Raw genomic sequence first — 25302 nt, 5'->3', positions numbered from 1 at the left:
CCCAACCAGAGGCGAGTTAGATCTTAACGACAGATGCCTCAGACATGGCTTGGGGAGCACACTTCAATGGGAAATGGGTTCAAGACACGTGGCCTCCCAGACTACAACATTTGCATATCAACATGAAGGAGATGTTAGCAGTCCAATTTGCACTGATGGCTTTCAAGGATCTACTTCTACCAGGACAGGTGTTGATTCAAACAGACAACACAACAGTCATGTGGTACATCAACAAGCAAGGGGGAACCCATTCGTACCCTCTTTGCAGACAAGCTATGATTTTGTGGGAGACTGCTCTCAGTTTGCACCTCACTCTTCAGGTAAGGTTTCTGCCAGGAGCACAGAACTCTTTAGCAGATGTTTTGAGCAGACAGATGGTGGATCCCCACGAGTGGAAATTGGATCCTCATGTATTTCAACAGTTGACGATGGCTTGGGGGACTCCAGACATAGATCTGTTCGCTTCTCCACTAAATTTCCAACTGCCAAAGTATTGCACAAAGCTGTTTCACCCAAAAGCTTGGAAAGTGGATGCTCTATCATTCAGTTGGAACAACCTTCACGTCTATGCCTTTCCTCCTCTGCCTCTCCTTCCCAAGGTGCTCTTGAAGGTCAGACAGGACAAGCCTTGCATGATTCTAATAGCTCCAGATTGGCCACGTCAGCACTGGTACCCTCTGCTGAGGAGTTTAGTACGGGAGCCTCCTTGGCCTTTGCCATCAATTCCACACCTTTTGTCCCAGGCGAGCAATCATTTCCGCAATGTCAGGATTCAGTCCCTGCATCTGACAGCCTGGCGTATTCTGTTTTAGACCCAGGAGGGTCGCAGCTTCCTCAACAAGTCTGGAATGTCATTTTGGAGGCCAGACGGCCTAGTACAAGGAAAGTTTATGCTGATAAATGGAGGAGATTTTTTCTTTGGAGAAAAACAAAGAGCTTTGATGTTTCAGTGCCTAATTTGAGTGCTTCACTTCAGTATCTTACAGAATTATTAGACAAGGGTTTGTCTTTCTCCTCTGTAAAAGTTCATGCTGCAGCCATTTCTGCTCACTATGACTGTGACCCACCATTATTCTCTCACCCTTTGTTTAATCAATTTCTTAGAGGGGCAAAGAACATAAGACCCCCACGTAGAGCTCCTACTCCTTCCTGGGATCTCAATTTTGTGTTGGAAAAGCTCACTTTACCTCCTTTTGAACCTGCAGCTACTTCGGAGTTGAAGTTTTTATCTTGGAAGACTGCTTTTTTGTTGGCCATTACATCTGCTAGAAGGGTATCTGAATTACAGGCTCTAATGGCAGTTGAACCCTTCCTGATATTTCATAAGGATAGGGTCTCCCTGCGTACTAACCCTACTTTTATGCCTAATGTTGTTTCTAATGTGGCCTTAAACCAATCTATTCATTTGCCTACATTTTATGCTGATCCCCAAAATAAAGGGGAAAAATTTTGCACTCTTTGGATATTCACAGGCAGTTGCGTTATTATTTGAGCAGAACTAAAGGGTTCAGGCAGTCTCAACAGTTATTCATTTCTTTTGCCTTGGGTTCACAAGGAAAACCTGTTTCAAAACAAACTATTTCTAAGTGGATTGGCCATTGTATTGCTTTTTGTTATTCTCATCATGGTAAGGAGGTTCCGGCTGGAATCAGACCTCATTCCACTAGGGCGACTGCCACTTCTACTGCTTTTTTAAAGGGAGTAGCTACTAAGGATATTTTGGAGGCAGCTACTTGGAGTTCAGTGCACACTTTTTCTAAACATTACCATCTCCCTCTTTATTCCAAATCTAGGGCTGGGTTTGCCACTGCAGTTTTACAGGGCATGTTAGCAGCTCCAAATGCTTTCTGATTTTGCCAACCTCCCTTTACCTTTGCTTTGGGATTCTACCCACAGGTTATGACTGCAGCAATGTGAGATGAAGAACATAGTACAGTTTTGTACCTACCATAAATGTAGATGTTCGAAGATCCACATTGCTGCAGTCCAATTTACCCTCCCTCCTTCCCCTCTGTAGTTTGGGGTGGCTGTGTGGTTTCTGGGGTAACTATTGTTTCTACATTGGTGGTTGGGTATTTTCTGTTTTTGGCTATGGCCTTTCTTTTTTAGGCCTTCTGACATCTGGGGCAAGAAAGACTGAGGATATGGCGTCGGTCATGCACTTTTGTACCACGGAGTACTGACGTCAGATCTGAGCGACCATGACCGACGCCAGCCTAACACTTTGGTATTTGGGCCGACCGAGGACAGCGGACTACCCTCAGGTTATGACTGCAGCAATGTGGATCTTCGAACATCTACATTTATGGTAGGTACAAAACTGTACTTTTTGTTAAGTGTATGTGTGTGGTTTATTTATTTTGGTGTGCTTGTGTTTCGAACAGCGTATTTTTTCCCTGAGAAAAAATTTGCTGTTCTGTATGTTCGATATTTTGTGGTTTAGATATTTTAGGTACGATGAAATAGCGTTCGCTATTTAAATCATATGACAGGGTAATATAAATGTGAATTTTAGGATATAAAGTCAAGAAATGCTGTTATTTTAATGGCATTTTTTTTAAATAAGAAGCCAAGAAGTGATGTTATTTTAATGGCATTTTTTTAAAATAAGAAGCCAAGAAGTGCTGTTATTTACAAGTATTCATTAAACTTGTGGTTTTACGTAATTCACTGCTTTGTAGATATATAAATGGATAGAGATATATGGGTAAATATAATGCACATATGTTTATAGTTTTATATCCCTTGGTATCCTGTTGGACTATTGTGCTCAGGCTGTACATATGTTTTCTTTAGTGTTCTGCTGTCTTTCAACATCCAGAGGTAATGTTTTAGATGCGCTGCCACTTAATTACATGTGCAGAGCTCAGGATGGAAATGTACATCTATGACTTCTAGTCCAAAAAACATGAGGCATCCTAATGCATTTCAGTCATGTTTTTTGCTAATGTGCAATGCAGAATGTAGTTAGAAAATTTTCCTTAAGTATGGAACTTCTTTTGCAGTGTTTTCATGTTTTACGTGTGCCCTTTACTGCTTTGAAAATGCAGAGCAAAATCCAAATAGGTCTTAAGTAGATTAATTAAAACTTTTGTATCAAATCCACAGGTATATTTTTTTCATCCACCTGATATGAAAATTAATCTTCCCCTTTCTGATGCAACTGTTGTGCCTTTCAGTAACCAGACACGTGCAGCTGGAAGGACTCATTAGGTAATGTACACTAACCTATTACAGAATATTGTATTGTAATTTGCTTGTTACAACTTTGCATGCCTCTCTCATAAACTTGCTAATTATTTCTATTATAGTTTATATTGCTGTAGAAAAGTCTTGCTTTCACTTTGCTGGGGACATAACAGACATAAGCTCAGATTGTCTCATTTAAATCTGTCTGTGGAGCACAAATCTGTTTATCTATGATCTTTAAGTTATGTTTTATATATTTCAGATGTAGCACACTTTTCCATATATGTGCAAAGATTTTCTTTCATTTCATAGTCTGCTGAAGAAAGGAAGTATCCTGCTGAAAAGGAACGGCTCTTCCTGCTGAAAAGGAAGTTCTTTGTCAAGGACAGCTAAGCCTGTTGAGGAAAAATAGTGCATTCCCAAAATTCTGGCTAGTGTTCAACACATTATCGATACTTTTGATACGGCTGCATGTCCCACTGGATCTGGACTTTTTGGACTTCAGCTTTTTCTTTACTACATATGAAAATGCTAACCTATCCTATGTCTGATGCTTAAACTAAACCATTTGAGTTGATAAATATTTAAATGCTTCTGCAGAAGACTCTTGTTTTCATATTTGCGCTTACTTATAATGTGTGTTTGAAGACTATGTTCTTTAAGTAGATTTGCTAAACTGCCCATGTTTTCATTTTGCACTGCACTGCTGTAATTCCCTCATCAGCAAGCCTACCCTCAGTCTTTTCTTGCTTCCTCACAGCAGACAGTATGAAGCTGCCATGTATTTTTTGAAAGTGTTGAGTAGGAATCTGATTTAAGTGGAATGCAAAAGAAATTAATTTACTTTAGTTCACTTATGCCAAAAGAAAACATTTATATCTGACATAAAATGTTTGCTCTAGATTCTTTCATTTTTAGCAGTATAGTTTATAGGATGTTGAGTGCCAGATGACATATACAAGTTTTAAATTAATTAAAATTTAGGGTAGTTATTCATAAAATATGAGGTATTACTTCCCCATGAGTCAGTTCTGCAACTAACATTGTATGTATTGCACAGTGATCAAGCTCCTTTGTGTGTTTACTCTAACAAATACTGTAATCTAGTAGACTTTCATCCTCAGTAACAGTAGAACTAAGACTAGGAGGCATTATAACCACTCAGTAAATAAGATGTTCTTCATGTTTCACTGTTGCAGTCATCACCTGTGGGTTATACCTGCTGTGGTAGCCCTCGGCCGGCCCGAATACTGGAGTCAATGTCTGTGTGTGCCGGCTGCTGTCACCTGTAATCTGACATCAGGTCGTCAGTACTATAAAGCAAGGCAGCCAACGTCATTACACGAGTGCTGGTTGGTCACTACCAGAAGTTGAATTTCAGCAGAAAAGTCTAAAGCTAAGTACCCCATTGGAGACCTTTTTTCTTGATCTACCTGATGTCTGAAAAAGTTAACAATTGTCTCACCTGTGGAAAGCAGATCCCACACAGAGACTTTCATTCTTACTGCAGCACTTGTTTAGGCCCACACCACAGCGACCCTCGTTGTCGGTTCTCTGCCCTCTTTAATGCGAGAACCATTTGCCGTAGAGCTCTTTTTGTAGACAGTTATTTTCGTATTCCGCCTTCGAATTCCGATATGGCGTCCATCAGCCAACAATCCATCGACATTCCGAAAAAACGTAAAGATAGAGAAAGGCCTCACAAGGCTAAGCCTTCTGACGACGCTACTGCTAAGCAAGTTGTCAGTTCTCCGAAATTCAGTGAGGTGCTTTCACAGCCCCTGATGCCTGACTCGCTTTCTACATAGGCCTCTGCTAAATCCACTTAGTCTTCCGAGCCTTTGGCTGTCTCTGCCTCAGTTGGGTCCGGAACCACAACGCAGGCACCGGCTTCCGAAGAGGCCATTCACACTACCGATTCTAGACAAAAAACAACGTCTTCTCTTCCGACTACTGTTTTGCAAAGACCGACGGATTCTTTCAGGCCTAGAAGTCAGGCCACTCCTAGGAAATCTGCTTCTAGCCACCATCTTGCTACTGCTCCCCCACCCCAAGCTCAAATGCTTAAAATGGCAGAGGATCTCATCTCCATTATCTGAGGTACTCAGGCCTCCACTCCAAAAAGGAAAATACATCCTTCTCCAGAAATTATGACAGACTAAGAGTCTGATTATTCTGCTTTTGTAGAGGAACAACATCCCTTAACTGTTTGAGGATTCAGATGCAGAGGAATTCATCCCCACTGCCTCCCCTCCAGAGGACCTCTCCTTCGGGGAAACCCTTCACTCCCTCAGGGAACATTTTCAGTGGGAATCTAAGGACTACCCACAGTCAAAGAAACAAGTGTTTCTGGACCTGCCCCAGCACAGACCCATGGCCATCCCACCTATTCTAGAAGTGGTGGATGATGTTTTCCTTGAATCGAGCTTAGCCCCTGATGCCCTGCCTCTTGCTCCAGCTAAACCTGACAGGTACTACAGAGTAAGATAAAATAAAAAGACAAAATGGATTCTATTCCATATTTAGACATCTTATTGGTTAAAAATTTTAGTTTACGTTGTTTCACAGCACAAGTTTACAGAAAAGCGACCTACTCTAATTCACTTTTACATTTTTCCAGTTGTCACCCATTCCACCAAAAAAGATCTGTTGTAAAGGGTCAACTTGTGAGGGCTTCACGTATATCTAGTCTAGAATCAGATTTCATTAATGAATGCCAGCTGTTGAAACGAATGCTTTTACATCGTGGTTACCCTGAATCATTAATAGACAATTTAATAGATGAGGTTGAATTTAAAATAACCAGTTTAAACCAATCTTGAACTCAAGTCAGTCTCCTTTTGAAACGGTTGTTACTTACGAACAAGATACTTTAGTACATGATATATTGGGTTCGACTAAAATACAGTCTTTCCAGCGTACTTTTGTGACATCGTTTAATGCTCAAAGTAAACTTATCACCAAAGTGATATTCAAAAACTGGGAACGTTTTAGATACAACCCTTTTATCTTTGACTTCTTGGGTCCTAAACCTCAAGTTGTTTTTAAAAAAGGTAGGAATGTTAAAAATTTCCTGGAGAGCCGTAACAGACTTATTCCAAGAACAGCAGGAATGTTTAAATGTGAGAGTTGCAGCTATTGTAGGTTTATGGAATGTACCAACCAATTCTCAACAAATGGTAGCATTTACAAGTTAAAATTTAAATTTAACTGTAACAGCAAATTCCTTGTATACTTGGCTAAATGTTCGGACTGTTTTGCATTTTATGTAGGCAAAACTGAGCGTAGACTCAGGGATAGGGTGTACGAGCACCAATACGCTATGTCCCATAATAAAATCGACAATGCCTTGGCAAAACATGTCCATAAGAATCCTACACATAAATTTAAATTTTTGGCCATTGACCATTTCACCCAGGATGTAAGGGGTGGACCTTCTTCTTTCAAACTAGAAGAAATGGAATTATTATGGCAGATCAAGTTGAATGCCTTTAATTTCTCAGGTTTGAATGAGGCCTGTTCAATTTCTTGCATTTTGAAACTAAGGAGTTTATTAAGATAAGTTAACACATTATGGAATGTACATTTGTTTTATATTATTCATTATATCCACTTAGGTTCATTTTTACATTCATAGTTTTTTAATTTTAGTTTATTTTTGTATTTTCAAAGAAAATATTAGAGTTTGCATTATTTAAAAGACATAAGACTTTGAACTTTTCATTGTCTTATTACGAGTTTTTGTTATGAGCTGAAAACTGTTCATTTTTTTAATTTTTTTATTTTTCTAATGCCTTATCTTAATAAGGAGTGAAAGAGGTTTTTGGTGTGTTGCTACACCTTTAAGATGTAGGTCTCTTTCATTCGTTTACTTAATTATTGAATCATTTGAGTGTTATTTTCAATTATTTTTAATTGTAGTGTGAGTTTCCCGCACTGTTACGTATAAATACCTTGTTAATGTGATTACTATTTACTTTCTGAAGAAGTTTGTTTTTGAACAAACGAAAAGCGCTTTAAAGGACTGTTTCGTATTGGAAAGGACTGTTTTGTACTGGACTTATTTGCTGTTATTCGTGAATTAAATTATATTTTTCCAGCTTGGAGAGCCGGTTTGTTTTTTCATTTTATCTTACAAGTTTTTTGTGCCTGTTTCATCTTAGGTACTACAGAGTACCGGATTCTCACAAATACACAAAGTACAGGAACCCTGCTGCAGACTCCGAGGTCATTACACAGGGACTCAAAGGAGCTAAGACTAGTTCTGCCAAGAGCCATCTTCCTTCTGAGAAATACTCCAGAGCTCTGGACAGATGAGGTAAGAAAGTATACACCTCTGCAATCTTAGCTGTCAGAGCACTCAGTTGTCAGTTCCATATGTTAAAATATCAACAATACACTTTGAAACAATTAAAACAGAAGATTGCTACCTCTCCTGATGGTGCCAACTCAAAAGAGCTGGTAGAATTACTACACCCTCTTGTCAAGTGGCCAAGCACTCATTATAATGTGGGTATGACGCCCTAGAAGCCTCTAGCCAAGCAGCAGTGACAGGATCTGTTATTAGAAGACATGCATGGCTGAAGGAACAACCTCTCCCTGTTCATGTCAAGTCTAAACTTATTGATGCACCCCTAGATAAGGAACGTCTGTTTGGGGAAAAAGCAGAAGAGGTGCTTAAAAATATGGAAGACAAAGCAAAATCTATGCAAACAGTAAAAGATTTCTTTCAAGCTCAACCGCCCAGGTTCAGCAGGAGCTTCCCGTCTAAGCACTGGGCTTTCCGTGCACCCAGCAGACAGGGCCAAGGTAAGACCCACAGAGACAGGACATCCAGGCCCCTATCCCAGGGTCAGCAAAGAAGCAAACAATGGACCACTTCCACCTTTAAGGCAGGGAGTTCTAAGCCAAGCTTCTATGGCAAGCACTCACAATGACTCTCCCTCCCCCTCTCTGCCCTCCTTTCAGTCATTTAAAACTAGGAGGAAGGCTCACCCTCTTCAAGGAAAATTGGGTCTCTATAACCAAGGACCAGTGGGTATTAAAAATAATTTCTCAGGGATGCAGATTCTCCTTCAGCGAACTCCCTATTTCAGGAGGGTACCCAGACCTCCCCCCCCCCAAACCAGTGGGCAGAGGCATTAAAACAGATAAAAACACTAATATCCCAGGGGGAGCAGTAGAACCTGTCCCTCCGGATCAAACAGGAAAAGTGTTTTACTCCAAAATATTCCTTGTTCCCAGAAAAGAGGGCACTTAGCTTCCCATCCTGGATCTCTCCAAACTGAACACCTCCTTGGTGGTCCCCAGATTCAAAATGCTGACCTTGCTGCAGCTCCTGTCTGTGCTCACACAAAATGCCTGGCTGGTGACACTAGACCTAAAAGATACCTACCTCCACATCCCCATCAGGGTATCATGCAGAAAATTCCTGCACTTCAGAGCAGGCGATCAGCACTTTCAGTTCTCTGCACTGTCCTTTGGCTTATCTACTTCTCCCAAAGTATTCACCAAATGCTTGGCCCCAGGTATAGCATTCTGCAAACGGAGAAATATGCAGATTTACCCTTACCGGGATGACTGCCTCATTCAGGCAAACAGCAAAGAAAAGTTGCTCCAGGATCTTCTCTTTGTCAAAACACTCCTAACTTCCCTAGGGTTTACCATCACCCAGCTGGCTTCTTGAAGTCACCTCACTGCGAAGAAGTTCCTGCAAGCCCTGGGATCCATGGCATATTGCATCCTTCTCATCCCTTTCACCATGCTTTGCATGAGAAAACTTCAATGGTACTTAAAGAACCTTTGGTGTCAGCACTCGGTCCCTAGAGACCACTCTCCCATTGATCCTTTGCATAAGGGGCAAATTTCTCTGGTGAGCAGAGGCCTGTGCCATGAACAAGGGTCTTCCATTCATCCTCCGACCTTCCGGCCAGACTATCACCACCGACGCCTCAGACATAGCTTGGGGCGCTCACCTAGCAGGCAGATGTACCCAAGGCCTTTGGACTCTCCAGCAACTTCACTTGCACATCAACCAGAAAGAAATGATGGCAGTGCAAAATGCTCCGACTTCCAGCCAACCCCATCTCAGGCCAGGGGTCCTTCTTATAAAAAACAGACAACACCACAGTAATGTGGTACATCAACAAGCAGGGGGGCACCCAGTCTTACCCCCTGTGCAGGCTAGCCATGAGTCTCTGTTCTACAGCCACCTCCATGGGGCTACACCTAATTGCCCAATACTTACCGGGAATCAACCACACACTGGCAGACCACCTAAGCAGAAACTTATTGGACCCCCATGAATGGCAGCTCCACAGAGAAATCTTTCTGAAAATCACCCAGAAGTGGGGGACCCCAGAGGTGGACCTCTTTGCCTTGCACCTCAGTCACCAACTGCACAAGTTTTGTACCAGGGAGTATCACCTCCTAGCATGGAAGGTGGATGCCTTGACCTTCCCCTCCCTCTTTGTGTACGCATACCCTCATCTGCCCCTTATTCCCAAGGTTCTGATCAAAATAAGAGAGGAGAGACCAAAGGCCATCCTCATAGCTCCAGATTGGCCCAGACAGCATTGGTACCACTTACTATGCAGTCTAACCTTACAGCCACCGAAGCTGCTTCCCCTAAGGTCAGACCTCTTGACCCCCGAGATAGGGGGAAGGTACTGCACCCAGACCTACAGACTCTCAAACTTTCAGCATGGCTTATACACTAAAAACTAACAAGAAGTCCCTGTAGACCCTGGACATCATCACAGAGGCCAGAAGGCCCAGCACAAGAAAATCTTATGCAGGAAAATGGAAAAGATTCTGCTCCTGGAAACAATCAAAAGGGGGCAGTACCTCTTATCCCGGATTACTTGCTTAGTAGTGGCCTCTCCTTCTCCTCTGTTAATCCATGCCTGTGCCATCTCTGCCCATTATGATTCAGACCCACCCCTCTTCTCTCATCTTTTGATTAAGCAATTCCTCAGAGGGGCTTCTAATATCAGGCCTCCCAGAAGATCTCCTACTCCACCCTGGGGCCTGAATTATATGTTAGAGAAACTAACCTTACCTCCTTTCGAACCTGCCACTTCAACAAATTTGAAATACCTCTCCTGGAAGACTGCCTTTCTACTAGTTATCACCTCAGCCAGAAGGGTCTCAGAACCTCAAGCTCTCATGACTGCCAAGCCCTTCATCATTTTCCATGCAGACGGAGTCTCTCTGAGGACTAATACCTCCTTTATGCCCAAGGTGGTATCTGATGTGACACTTAACCAGGCCATACACCTTCCCACCTTCTTTCCCAACCCTCAAAACAAAGCGGAAATAATTTTACACTCACTAGACATGCACAGACAAATCAGATACTGTCTGGACTGTACTCGGCCATTCAGAAAAACTGACCAGCTTCTTGTAAGCTTTGCCCCCGGGGCAGAGGGGAAGCCCATCTCCAAACAAACCATTTCCAAATGGATTTCACACTGTATCCATTTCTGCTACAGACTCCATGGAAAACCCATCCCTAAGTCTATCTGTACCCACTCCACTAGAGCAACCTCCACTTCCACTACCTTCCTCAGGGGAATACCTAGCAGGGACATCCTGAAAGCGACCACCTGGACCTCTGTCCATAACTTTACAAAGCATTACCACCTACCTCTCTTTTCTAAGTCTAGGGCAGAGTTTGCCTCTGCAATTCTGCAGGGCCTCCTGACCCATACCTAGGACTCTACTTATCCTTCCACCTTTTACCTCAGCTTTGGGAATCCTCCCACAGGTGATGACTGCAACAGTAAAACAGGAAGAACATAGTACAGTTGCGTAAACTTACCATAAATGTAGATGTTCAAGTGTATTCACTGTTGCAGTCTTGGTTTCCCTCCCTCCATCCCCCATTTAACATCTTCCCCTAGGGGGACACAAGCTTCCCAAGGTGACTGTTGGCCACCAGGACAACTTCTCTCTTTTTCCTTGTGCTTCTGATGGGTTAGGGCAAAAAAAAATGATGTAATGACATTGGCTGCCTTGTTTTATAGTACTGACGACCTGACGCCAGACTACAGGTGACAGCAGCCAGCACCCAAAAACATTGACTCTGGTATTCGGGCCAGCCGAGGGCTATCACAGCAGGGACAACCCACAGGTGATGACTGCAACAGTGAATACACTCGAATATCTACATTTATGGTAAGTGTACACAACTGCACTTTTTCCAGATCCCCCACCCCAATCCCCTAATATGCCATGGTGTCCAGTCTTTCCATAGCTTTCAGTCTTCCATCTCCAAAATTTGGGACACCACCTCTTATAATATGGAACGACTCATTGCAATGTTTCATAGGTTCATAGGTTCATACTAGGCTATCTGCCCTAGGGCATTTATAAGCCTAGCCAGAGTGTGTGTGGCTTTCACCACCCCTTAGGATGAGAATACTATACCCATTAGTTTGCTGTGCCTCTGTCCAGCAGTGATACAGAGATGATTCCCGGGGTAAACCTACGATCTCCCATCCACTCGTCAAGATTTCTCTTGAACAGAGTCAGTGCAGGGCTCTGCCTCACGTGGACTGGGATTCTGTTCCATAGTGTAGGGAGTCTCTGGGTGATGAATCTGTCCCTCCAGCACGTTCTATTTATATCCGTGTTGAGGTTTAAGTCTCTTGCGCTCGTGGCTCTGGTGGATTTGGATTTTTTGAGGTGGAGCATGTCCATTAATTCCGGGTTGGACATGGCCTTGTATGTCAGGCACAGATCACCTCTGAGCAGACGGTATGCGACTGAATAGAGCTGGAGTTTCTTCAGTCGGGCATCGTATGACATATGTTTGAGCCCCTTTATCCTTTTGGTGAGGAACTTTTGGGGTCTTTCCAACTGCTGCAGGTGTCGGGTAAGGTACATTCAATGGGCGTTGTACTCAATCATTGGTCTGATAAGTGAAGAGTACAGGGGTACAATGACCTCTCCTGATCTGGATGTGAATCCCTTCATGATCAGGTTGGCAATGTAGAAGGTCTTCCTAACCACTTTGGCAATGTGAGTGTCAAAAGAGAGGTTACTGTCAACTTGGGTCCCCAGGTCCCTGATAACTTCTTCTGTGTTTAATGGATTACCACCTATGTGGTAATTAGGGCTTACCTTGTTTTTCCCAAAGGGTATGACTATACATTTTTTGGCATTTAGCTTAAGGCCATGGCTCTAGCACCAGTTATCCATTTCTATGAGACCTCTCTGGAGGATGTCTGTGTCTGATGGAGTGTCAATTATGGTGCCCAGTTTGCAGTCATCTGCAAATTTTGTCAGCCACAATCCCCCTATGTTTGCCTGCACTTCAGAAAAATAAATGCCGAACAAGAGGGGGCCCAGGACCTGAGCCCTGTGGGACACCACTCGTGACCGGCTTAGAGTCTGACATGGCACCAGCAACTCTAACCCTGTGTGTTCTGTCCTTGAGCCAGTTTGCAACCCATCTTGTGACATATGGGTTTACATCTAAGCTGGTGAGCTTTTCTATGATGCCCGAGTGCGGTATTGTGTCGAACGCTTTTGCTAGGTCAAGGTAGGCTGTGTGAACTGCCTTACCCTCATCAATGGCCTTAGTGACTGTTTCGAAAAAGTCGACCAAGTTCAAGAGGCAGGATCTGCCCTTGACAAAGCCAAATTGGGTAGGATCCAGTGTCTGTAGGTCCCCAATGTCTTTATTTATGAGTTCCATTATGATCCTCTCCATAGCTTTGCAGGCAAGGCTCGTCAAGCTTATGGGGCGGTAATTTCCAGGGTCCGTAGAAGCACCGCCTTTGTGGAGTGGGACCACAGTTGCCGTACGCCATTCTTTGGGTACGATCCTGTAGTAAGGCTAAGATTAAACAGCAGCCTTATGTGTGGGTTTAGTTCCTCATTGAGTTCGTAGCACACAGCCGGGGACACCGTCCGTCCCATTGATGCTGTGTTTTTTGCTTTAGAGAGAGCAGCTCTCACCTGGGCATCTGAGATGTTTGGGAGGCTATACTCTGGTGGGATAGATATTTCTCCTTTTGGGGGGGAGGGAGGGGAGAAATGTGCACTGAACCTGTCTGCCAGTATGTTGGCAATGTCTGTGGGTTCAGTGATTTTTTTATCATTTTGGACTAATTCTGAGCATATCTGGGAGTTTCCACCCAGATTTCTAACATAGCTAAAGAAGGCTTTATGATTGTCTTTTGTGTCATTAGCGATTTTTCTCTCAAAGTTGGCCTTGGATGATTTTATGAGTGATCGTAGTTTTTTGCTAGTATTGATCAGAGATGCCTTCCCTTTTAGGGATTTTGCTCTGTCATGTAGTAGCTTTCTCCTCTTGTTGTAGAGTTTGTTTATGGCTGGGGTCCACCAGACCGGGCGCCTGCCTTTGGTGGATAGGGTCTTGATTTTATTAGGGATTGCTTGATCCATACATTCCTGGAGGTGCTCGTAGAAGGCATTTGTAAGGGTTTCAGCAGCGTGGGTTGTGGTTTCCACTGGCTCGGGGGCCTTGAAGGATACCACTCTAGTCTTAAGAAGTGTGAAGTTTGCTTTTGAGAAGTTCTTCACTGTGGTCTTTTTTGCTGGGGGTGGGGGCGGGATATGGATCTCCAGTGAGATTAATTTATGGTCTGATCTCACCAATGAGGGATATACTTCCGGTGGAGCATTTTGTCCCCATGTTTGTGATGATCAGGTCTAGTATATTTTCTCCTCTTGTGGGAATGGTGACTAGTTGTTCCATAGCATTTGAGTTTATGAACTCAAGGAACCTTTGGGCTAGGGTGTTGGGGCTTGAGTAATGTTCCCAGTCTATGTTTGGGTAGTTGAAGTCACCCAATATGATGGTGTTTGGAGAGACATTCATACTCTCCAGTGTCTTCAGGAAGGCTGTGTGGGTTTCCTGAGTTTGAGAAGGTGGTCTGTAGCATGTTACAAACTGTAGGGCAGTTTTACCTATGGTTAATTGCACTTGGATGGTCTCCGATGCTTCGTGCGTTGCCACTAACCTGGAGGTGTGGGTATCCTTTATGAATATGGATACTCCCTCCTTTTGTGGTTCGTCCGGATTTTGGGGCCGGAACGCATGATATGAGGTATAACCTGATAGTGCTGGGGTGCTCTCAGGAGCCTTGAACCAGGTTTCAGTCACAGCACAGACATCGATGTTCTCCATACTGAGGAGGGCTTTGAGGGTGCATCTTGAGGTTTAGACTTCTGGCATTGAGCAGTATTACCCTTAGTTTTTCTCCATTTTTGTTTTCTAGGGCGGTAGGTTTATCATTTGAGCCTTGCCGAAAAAGGCACTATGGGGTGGCAAGAGCCTTTGCCAATATCCGGAAGCCCAGGGTGACAGGTGCAAGCCGTCCCTTGAAGCAGCGTGGCTTGTCAAGCATGTCATCCCAGGCAGACAGACATTGGATCCCCTTAGAATGACACCAGTAATCAAGCCAATTATTAAAGCTGATCATTTTGTCTCTGTATTGTGGCATCATTCTTGGTGAGGGTAGGATACTGCTCAGGGTCAGGGTCATACCGGCCTGGGCTACATAATCTGAGAGCTCCGCTATGTCTCTTTTCATGTAGTCCAGGGAGGTACGTCTCAGGTCGTTCACACCGGCATGGACAATGACTGAGTCATACTTGTACTTGCTGTGGAGTGACCTGAGTGCTTGTGTTATGTGGCGGATTCTAGCGCCTGACAGGCAGCTTACTGTGATCTTTTCCTTGTTCAGTCTGGTGAGTGGGACATCAGTGTGTCTGACTATGGAGTCACCTATAACAAGTGTGTCTGGCATTGTGTTTGGCCTTAAGGGCTGTGACTGTTTAGCACACTGACTTTGAGAACTATGTGTTGCATGTCTTATGTCTTGAGGTGGCAGTTGCTTGGGTGTCTGCTTTGGAGGCCTCTGTAGTTTTGGTAGATTTTTGATCAGTGCCTCCGAGTATGTCTTTGTGTGTTTGTGTTTGTTTTGCAGTTGTGATAGTTCTATGTGAAACTGGGTTTGTGGTGTGCGTGGTTTCCTTCTCCTCCTGTCTGGTCTTGCCAGTCCTGAGTTGAGAGAGCTCAGCCTCCAGTTTGGCTATATAGTTGCATCTCTCACATGTATTTGTGTTTTGTGGGAGAAGGAGTGGGTTGTCTGTGTACATGAGGCAATTGTAACATTGCCTCAAGATGCCCAGATTCACCAGCTGAACAGGAGAGGACGCTAGCAACTGACCCTTCGACATGCTAGAAAAAGTGAAAAAGTTTGCTGTGTAACTGAGTCAGAAGGGACCTATAGGGAAATGGGTACTCAAGGGGATTCTAGGCTAATGTAGTACTTTGTTTAGTATACAAGTACTTTACCTATATAAAAATGCTTTAGGAGCAAGTGCTGAGCTTTTGAGATAGAGAATAGACTGTTTAGATTGCAAGTAGAGAAGTTCTAAGGGAAAAATTGAAGAGCAGACTTTACGGAGCCAGAAATAGTTTAACCTTGTTTAACCGGCGCTGCCCGATGGTGCTGTATGGGCAACTCCGCACTAAAGCGGGCTTTATAGCAGGGGGTTGAAAAGAGCTAGGAATTGACCCAAAATGGCCAATAGACTACAAGTTTCTGGCTGGAACCACTGCTCTAGGGACAAATAGGCTGCTCAGTGCTCCCCACTCCCACTGGTGAACAAAGAAACTTCCATTTATCCAAATAAGGATATGGAATAGCACAGGAACCAAGCCAAAGCCCAGAGATCAGCAAACTCTGAAGACTGGACTATTCTAGTTCGGTAAGGTGGGAAAACAAGATTTTTTTTTTTATTGTGCAGAAAACAGAGGAAAAACAGACAGTAAATGCTATAAATGCTTTTAAACGGCTAGCGCACTTGTGTGTGTTAGCCTACAGGTAAAATTAAGCAACAAATAACTTTTTTAAAAGTGCAAAACAGTTAATCAACACAAAAACAGTTTAAATAGAATGCAGAGCTGTATAAACAGGCGAAAATAAAGTCGCTAAGCAGTAAATAATCAAAAAGCCAGAAAAAAATACTTAAATCAGGAAAAAGTCACTCTTTTGCTCTCTGCTGCTTGTAGAACTCTGCAGGACACCACGAGGAGCTGTGCTGAGTTGAATACAAAAAGCGCTAAAGCGGGCTTTATTACAGGGGGCTGAAAAGAGCTAGGAATTGACCCAAAATGGCCAATAGACTACAAGTTTCTGGCTGGAACCACTCCTCTAAGGACAAACAGGCCGCTCAGTGCTCCCCACTCCCACTGGTGAACAAAGACGCTTCCTTTTATCCAAATAAGGATATGGAATAGCACAGGAACCAAGACAAAGCCCAGAGGTCAGCAAACTCTGAAGACTGGACTATTCTAGTTCAGTAAGGCGGGAAAACAAGATTTTTTTTTTTTTTTTTTGCAGAAAACAGAGGAAAAACAGACAGTAAATGCTATAAATGCTTTTAAGCGGCTAGCGCACTTGAGTGTGTTAGCCTACAGGTAAAATTAAGCAACAACTAACTTTTAAAAGTGCAAAACAGTTAATCAACACAAAAACAGTTTAAATAGAATGCAGAGCTGTATAAACAGGCTAAAATGCAGTCGCTAAAAAGTAAATAATCAAAAAGCCAGAAAAAAATACTTAAATCAGTTATAGCAAATACAGTTATAACAAATGCTCTGAAATATACTGTATATTTCCAAAATGTTTGAGAAGGACAGTCAGAACACAAGAAGGTTCAGGCGAAAGAGAAAAAAAAAAAGTTTTGTTTTACTTTATGAAAGGGAAAAAGGAGGAACAGAAGGCCTTATCAAATGTTCTCTCTGTATTAAGCAGAATGAGCTAATGACACTAGACTGGGAGGTGTGTCACAGTAGGGGGCGGGCAACTGCAAAGCCACCAAGTATAATAGCCTACAAGACAGCAAGCACTACAGAGACAAATGAAAGTTTTTAAACAGATAATCTCATATAGATGGTAAAATAGCTCAAACATGCCTGTTATTTGAATAAACTTTTCTTCTTATTCAGTAATACATCCTACTTATTTGTGAATTTGCTTCTATGTCCATCATTACACTTCTTTGTATTTCCTGTCAGACTTTTCTCCCCTTTCTATATCATTGCTATCCTTGCAGACTTCCAACTATTTTTTTCTGATTAAAAATGTTTAATTTTTAAAAGGGAGTCTTCTGTTTCTTTTCCTGTTTAAGCTTATCAAAAAACAAAGTTTCCTCAAAATGTGTTGCTCTGTGTAAAAGATTCCAATCCAGGATCACCATGATAAAAGCTTAATTTGTCTTGAGTGTCATATCATCTCCAAATGTTCTGTTGGCAGGCACTTTACCTTATTAGTTGTAAAGTGTAGGCAAGACTAAATGAAACTGTATCCTTGTGAGAAGACTGTCTGTTCAGAATCAGTCAGTTTCTTCCCAGGCTTCTTCTTCTTCTTTGACATAGAGGTCTACCGTATTTTCAAACATGAACCCGCAATAAATGTGGGTTGTTCATTTAAGAGAACACATAATCCTCATAAATGAATTGTCTTCAGTTCTGCTTTCTGAGGTCAAGCAAAAAAAAATATGACTTAAGAACTTTCCGTCAGACAGGTGCCTGTTACAGTTAGCAAGAAAGTTTCTGTTGTTGGCCCTGACAAAGAGGTTACATTGATTATTGCATTTTTAAACCTTTGACACCAGTGCCTTCAATGCTCAAATCAACTCCAACCCCTGCCATTCCAAATTTTTACTTTGGCAAGTTAGTAGTCGCAATTCTCAAGGCCTGCTGGTGCCCCCCTTCCTCATCCTTCTTTGTTAGTGAAAGGAAGTCCACTGCTGTTTTTTATTCTTCAAGCACAGAACAGTAAGATTGTCCTCTTTGGCTATATAGTTCCTTAATCCCATGGGTAACAGAGCCTCTGCCAGTGTTTGAGATTTTGATATTGACTTTTCCAAGCTTGACATTCCATTTGGTATCATTTTGTCATCATTGGCTGTGCTGGTACTGTCAGTGCCTCTGGGTTAGTGGTTAATCCTGAGGTATCATTGCCAATGTCTTATCATTTGCTGCCAGTATGAGAGTACTTGATTTCTATTACCTTACTGCTGATCCATTCCAAGAAATTGGGCACAGTGCCATTTCAACAGTATTCCTGATGCAGTTCTTTACTTCAATGACAACATTTTTTGCGCAGCCAGATAAGCTCATCTACTTTGTTGCTCAGAAGGACAGAGATCTGAGACCTTCTGCAGTTCTCGATAGTCAGCTTCTGTATAGTCATCTTCTCCTCTTTAGAGGCACCTCTTTTTGAAGATCCCCAAAAAGGCTAAAGAAGGAAGCAACATGATTAACCTAATGAGTCGCCCATGGCTGATCTTGATGACAAGAAGGATGCCAGTTCCAAGCATTCCCCCAAATGTCCCAGAGTATGATGAAGTCCTGAAATAATGCACCAGAAGGGTGTGTGGCCCATGGATCCTCCATGTTCTATTTCCACAGTGGACCTGTTAGAAGACCTTTCAGTCTACCTAGCAGCCTTCCATTATAACCCCTTCAATTTGCTGACATTCTCAAGATAGGCACCAGTGCAAATTGAGAAAGCCTGGTTATAGTTGCTTTATTCCTTAAGAAGGCAGTCCATATACTGTGGCCTGACAAAACTTGGGAGTTTCTCTTCAGTGACTCCCAAACCTAACAAACTAGTTTCATTGACTGTCTTAAGGGCTATGATGCCAAACAGTCTTCCAGTTTCCCCACCAGATAATAGGTCAAGAAAAGTGGATTAACTTGGGAAATTATTACTCTCCTACCTTTTACTAAAGGAGCTTAATTACTTGGCCCACGTGTCAGATTTCCAGAGTAGGATTTTGAATGAAGCTTACCAAACAATAGCACATTTACCAGATAGATTTGCAAGGACAAAGGTTTGTTCCATTCAGCAACTGTCTCTGGCATTATTTGATGGCACAAATGGCTTGGCCTAAGAGACTTCACAGTGGAATGTGAAAGCAGCTTTCTCTAGTCCCCTTGTCAAACATGGTTATTTATGAAGATATGAAGGCATATTTTGAAGGCATGACAAGGTATGGTAAGACCACATGATTGTGGATTTCAGTTTTCATCTTCATCATCACCTTTTCAGGAATGCACATGAGCCAGTGCTAGATGTAGCACACTGCAACAAAGTAAACAGGCTGGAAATAGTCCAAAATCCCAACAAAATTGCCAGAATCATTGCAGTATTCGAAGAAAAGTTCCTCAGCAGTACTCAGGCAGCAATAGGACAACCACATGTCTTTAGGAACAGCCTAGAGGCCTCACTTTACTGCCCTTCTGTACAGATCATTGAGGGACCTCTGTCACTAATAAATTGATCCACAAGGATAGATATAACAGGAAAGCAGTAATCAGGAGTTACAGAGCTCCCTTTCTTTCAACCCAATTTCCACTCTTCTTACATTTGCCTAGTGTCCAATCCCATCAAACAGGCAGTAGGAAAATAGGTCTTAAGTTTCTTTCACAAAATAGCTATTTATGAGGTCCCACCAGACCAGAAAATATCAGGATTTTATTCTAGGTTCTTTTTAGTGCCAAAAAGACAAGGGATTTCAGACCAGCATTAGATCACAGTAGCATATGTACCATTTTCTCCAAAGGAAAGCTTTCATTTGATCACAGTACAGTCAGTCCTTCCTTGCTTAGACAAAGGAGACTAGATATTCTCTGTAGAACTCTAGAACATGTATCCCCATATAAGAATTGCCAAGAAATCCAGAAGATTTCCACACGTTAGGTTGGAGACAGCCATTCCAGTCCTGAACGTTTCTGTTTGATCTCACCTTATTCTCCAAGGTTTTTACCAAATGCATGTCTGTTGCAGCAGCATACCAAAGACTACAAGAGAATCAGGTTTTTTTGTTTCTTATATGACCAACTTCTAGCTGCTGCTTCAGTTCAGTTCAAGCTCTAGTAACAGCTCAGTGACCCCTGACTTCGTCATTCCACTCTGAGTAATAGTTAATCTTGAAAGTCGTACCTCATGCCCTCATAATACATGCTTTCATCAGCTGCAGTCTGGAGATCAGAACTTGCAGGACATGCCTTCTGATGGACAGAATTCGATCCTTTCAATTCAGTGTTGTCTCTGTATGACTGGATGAAAAGTCATGGCTCATCTTTATCTCGGAGTATCAGGTCTTATGGTCGCAGCTGTTCACGTGGTCCCTCAAGATCTGTACCATATAAGAAAGGAAAGATTACAGTCATCACATACTGTGTATCCAGTAACCCACCAGATCTGCATCTACATTGTGTGCAAGCAGCACCTGTAGTGGTGGATGTTTCTTGGCTGTTTATCTGTAGGCAATCCTTTTGTTTCTCAGTCCATCAGTATAGTCATTATGAATCACATCAGACATATATGGGGGATATTACAATGGACAGCAGGTTCAGGATGTGTGATGCATCAACAGTCATGGAGGATACAGACTGTTACACTTTCTGCCAGTGATCTGAGAACTTGGGAATGGGCTGCTTCATGTAACCATCTTCTGGTCATTAACCACATTCTCAGGGAATTCCACCTCTGTATCATGAAAACTCAGCACATGCCTACTGCTGTCTCATGAGTGGTCCCTCACCACTTCTGTAGTGTAGAAGGCTTTCTAACATCAAGGGCAGACTTGCTGAGATGCATTTGCTTCCCTGACCAGCACCAGTTGCTAGTTGGTTTCCGATTCATTCCAACACCAAGAACAGCAGCTCATTTTCTAGTCTTTTCCCTTCATAGTCCAGTTCTGATGAATTTCTCCTCCATTGCTGGAAAAAAAGGAAAATCAACGTTTGTCTCCTTTTTAAAAAAAATGTCAAAAAGTCTCAAAAAAAAAAACTAGCTAAAAGGATTTTGCTATACAAAATATACTGGACATTTTTCATCTGTGCCCATGTCGCACTCTGAGTAGTGGCTACCACCATGGCATTTTTTTTTTTTTAGAAATGGAGCTCTTGATGTGCCAGATATGTGGCATATAAGGGTGAAACCCTAACAATGACCCAGATGACCACAGTTCGACTAGCAGCTTGGATACTGTAATAGCCAGGTAGAGGGGGATAGGAATGAAGGACAATCGCTGTCTTACTCATCCTGTGAGGGGGCAGCAGTGATTCCAATCAGCTAGTCACCATCAAGCAAGTGAATGCTTGCAAGGTACTAAAATAGCCAGGACCCAAGATGTGGGCTTAGCACTCCCAAGACTGTAGTTATAGCCTCATCGTGCGTAAGTGGTTGCAAGCACATGCACTAGGAAGCCTCATAATGATGAGGGTACTCAAGTCAGCCAACAGGAGCAGGGTTAATGACTAACAATGCCATCATCACTGGGATTTCAGTGAGTACTGTAACAACCTCCATGCTTGTTTGGCTGATGGCCCCTCTGGTCTACTCTCGCAGGGTATACTATCTTGAGGGAGACCATCCAGGAGGGCTGCCATAAGACTGTATCTTGTTGCTTCAACAGAAGAAGGACTTTGACGCAAAGGTTTAGTACCTGCCATAGTGATCATCTGGAAGAGCAGGTCCAGCCTTGGTAGTGTCAGCGAAGAAGGTTTATTATCTGTTTTAATTTGCACGCTGATGACTTAAATCTGAAGAGACTGGATACCATGGTACGTTATGGAGTAGAAAGAAGCCTTAGGAGGTTTTATTTACTGCGCAATCCTAATGCATGTTGGCCTTAGTCCTGCTGTTACTGCATCTGAAACTACTACTTTGGACCTGTTATGGTGAGTACATAACTTTCTTGCAGCTTTTTGCACACCTGATGAATTTTTATTGTTCTGCATGTAAACTTAGTCATCTACTTTGGTAGATACCTTAACCTTTAATAAAAAGTATTTGTAATATCCCGTGGTATTATTAGATTAAAATATGATGAAGTTCAATGTCATCCTTAAAGTCTATTAATTCATGTGTTATTTTCCATCTTCTCCATAGCGTTCTACAACATTCAGCATGCTGCAGATTTTAGCTGAAAGAACAGAACTCCAACATGAGTCTGCAGCTTTAAGACTTTTTAAATGGAGGGGTGGGTTTTAGGGTCAGAACTGATCATAGGTCTGTTGTTTTACAGGACAGTATTGGATTACAGCTATTCCCAAGTAGTTCTTCCCAACTCCCATTGTGTAATTCTTTATTTTCCTCTGTTATAACTTGTATAATGTTTTGTGGAACTCAAAAGTGTTTCAGAATGTTGTTTCCCTTTACAGTATTGTTTCCCTGTGCTTTTTCCCTGCTGTACCTTCTGACCATTGAGCCTTTTCTTCCATCAGCCCAGCCCATTCTTTTGCCTTCTTCGGTATTTTCCCAGTTAATGCAAGAGCAGGCCAGAGAGGAGGCCTTTCATACAAACAGCCATGGCAGTTTTTAGGTCCTTGCTGGCATTTTTGTTTAGGCACTGGCCCCCAACCCCTGATGACTGACACGTGCACCTGCATTACTGCAAAGGTGTCCATTGCAGGGCATTGGGAGGCCTTTTATACAAGCCACCTTGACAGTGTTTATGCCCTCACTGGCATATCAGCAATGAGGCATTTGTTAAAGTACTAACCCCACTTTTGATGACTGGAATATGGACCTGCATTACTGAAGGAGTGTCCATTGCCCTCCCCATATTTCTGCATGCGTGCGCACACGCACACACGCACGCACACACAGACACACGCACACACGCACGCACACACACACACACACACACACACACACACACACACACACTACTGATAAAATGTCAGAATCTCCAAACACAGCGCACCAGTCATGGCTACTTGTTGTTGTTGTTGTTGTTGTTGTTGTTTGTCTTTCGGTTTTTCCCGGTTAGGGGTCGCCACAGCGGAACTCCGGTCAGCTAATGAGTGGCAGTTGGTTTTTATGGTGTCGAGTTGCCAGTCCGACGCCCAACCTTCAACGAAGGCACTCCCATTCAACGCATGTCTTTCAAATGCCCATTCGACCGTGGGGAGGACATGCAGACTCCACACAGAAGGCACTCCCAACCCAAGCCGAGAATCGAACGGGAAAACCTCTTGCTGTGAGGCAACAACGCTACCGCTGCACCACCGCTCGGCTACTTGTGTAGGAGCAAAACTGGCCTGACTAGGACCAACATCTCCCTCTCCCCCCAGATTGACATTGCAGTAGCTGTTCTGCACACAAGCCAGAATTCAAACTCACATGTAGGGCTCTGCTGTACAGAGTCCGGCTTTCCTTTTCACTTTTTTGACAGCTTTATTCAACACAGCGGATTAATTTTTTTTATCCTAGTATATTATTTTGAGTGCAGTACAGTATTTGCATGTAGCTTTCATTTACTGATTTTATTCACACCAGTAGTCAAATATGATGTGGTTCTTCAGACAGCAGAGAACTTTGAGCTTGTGCATTGTCCTCTCACTTCTAGCTTGCATTTGTGAGGGTTTGTCAGGAATGACATTTTAAGTTCATTTGACTTTCCTTAGCTTAGGCTATAGTAAAGATTGCTAACACAGTTTTCAACATATTGTTTGTTTTAAGTGATTTACTGTTTGTAATTTAAAAATTGTTTTGATGATTTTAGAGATCCTGGAAAATCTGAGGCTGAAATAGCTTTATTTATTTTTATTACTTAATTTTCTACCTGATTTAGAATATGTTAATTTTATTTTTCCTGGGTTGAGAACTATAATTTGAGTCTTGTACCTAAATTGCTTGTTTCTCCAGTGACCTTTTGATTTATAGTAAAAAGTCAGTATATCAGGAAGAATGTTGATTTTTCCATTAAAGGCTTGATCTGTTTTAATGTGGGGAGGGTGATTTAGCTAGTGCCTCCTAACACTATTCATGTTTTGGCCTGTTTCCATCACCCTGTTCTCAGCATCCAAGAAAACAAGTCTCAAAACTTAAGGAGTTGGTGTCATTTCCCACTGCCTTAGAATCACAGTAGTTCTCTCCTGACAGCTCAGTTCATTAAACTGTGTAAGAGTTGTCACTAAGGTGGTTGTAATGGCTCTAGTTTGAAACTTTTTGTTCAGTTCATCAATTCATTTTTAATGCTTTGTGGTCTAGAAAGCAGAATGAACAGGTATATGGTGTGCATGTGTGTGTTTTACTGTGTCCAGGGGAGAAGTACTAGTTGTGGGGGGAATACTTGTGCTTACACAGTGCAGCTGACACCGTTAACTACCATAGGATGTGCTGATCAGCAGTTAGTTGGTAGTTAACTGAGGTTCATAGACATGCAAAGTAGCCAGGAATGAGGTCTTTCCTCATTGAGGCTAATGTGTCTGTGAATCACAAGATACAGCGTGTTGGTAACAGGGCCTTTTTAACGCAGGCCGTTGAAGATTTTAATGAAACCCCTGACTTGTTTTCTTTAAAGAATATTTGTATTTGTGTATCAGTGGGATGTAGGTGTATTCTCATATCTTGTTAGCATTAATTAAAAACATAAACGTATGCACAATATCCCTTTTAAATATGCCCAGCTGGTAAAAACAAAGATGGCACATAACGCTGCCATAGTACGAGAATGAAGACCCAAAACTCCATTATTCTTTACATGTGAAAAGTGTTCTTTGTCAGTGAATATTATGAAAGGCATGATAACATTAACTACATGAGTGTTAACTTCCTTTCCATTAGAGTATCCCAGTTGCACCACTGTAAAATTAAGGAAGTAGGGCCTGCTGGAGGCAGTTGCAATTTATTACTTAAATATCACTAAAAGGTAAGCGAAAACATAGGCTTGTTTGGACAGGCACTTATGTGATGCATTAATATGATTTAACTATATATTGCTTAGGCAGAGTTCAGTGACTTTATGCTCTGTTAGTGCATTATTCAGACTTGTAGTCTTAAATCTGGATCAGCCCATGCCTAATGAATAATACAGTACTGAACCTCTTCCTTTACAACCTTTCCTTCACCCTGAAACAGTTTTGTTTACCTTTTCTCTTTTTATAACTTCATGTCATTCATTGCTGTGTTTTTCTATTATCTGAATAGATAATATACTAAGTGCATTAATGTGGCTGCAACTGTAATTTGAGGAGAGTGAGACTGCATTACACTGTTAATTGCACCAAACGTATAAGAAAGAGAGGAACAAAGGTTTATCCTA

General features: G+C 42.3%; 1 protein-coding gene across 6 annotated transcripts in view; it reads left to right on the top strand.

Moving 5' to 3' along the window:
* The window catches only part of YIPF1 (Yip1 domain family member 1), a 293231-nt gene that overhangs the window by 260521 nt on the left and 7408 nt on the right, over positions 1 to 25302 (top strand). For 4 of the 6 annotated variants that reach the window (XM_044085462.1, XM_044085465.1, XM_044085463.1 and 1 more), the window contains exon 9: positions 3109 to 3213. In XM_044085462.1, the coding sequence (XP_043941397.1) occupies positions 3109 to 3213 (105 nt within the window). Of the gene's footprint in view, positions 1 to 3108; positions 3214 to 3451; positions 3792 to 25302 lie in introns of those variants that run through there. The other 2 variants (XM_044085467.1, XM_044085464.1) reach the window with 2 other exon arrangements.

Source organism: Protopterus annectens, chromosome 10.part0, assembly GCF_019279795.1.
Source record: "Protopterus annectens isolate FY-2018-M chromosome 10.part0, PAN1.0, whole genome shotgun sequence".
Taxonomy (NCBI): domain Eukaryota; kingdom Metazoa; phylum Chordata; order Ceratodontiformes; family Protopteridae; genus Protopterus; species Protopterus annectens.
Note: the sequence above shows the minus strand (reverse complement) of the source record. Positions and strands in the feature narration are given on the sequence as shown.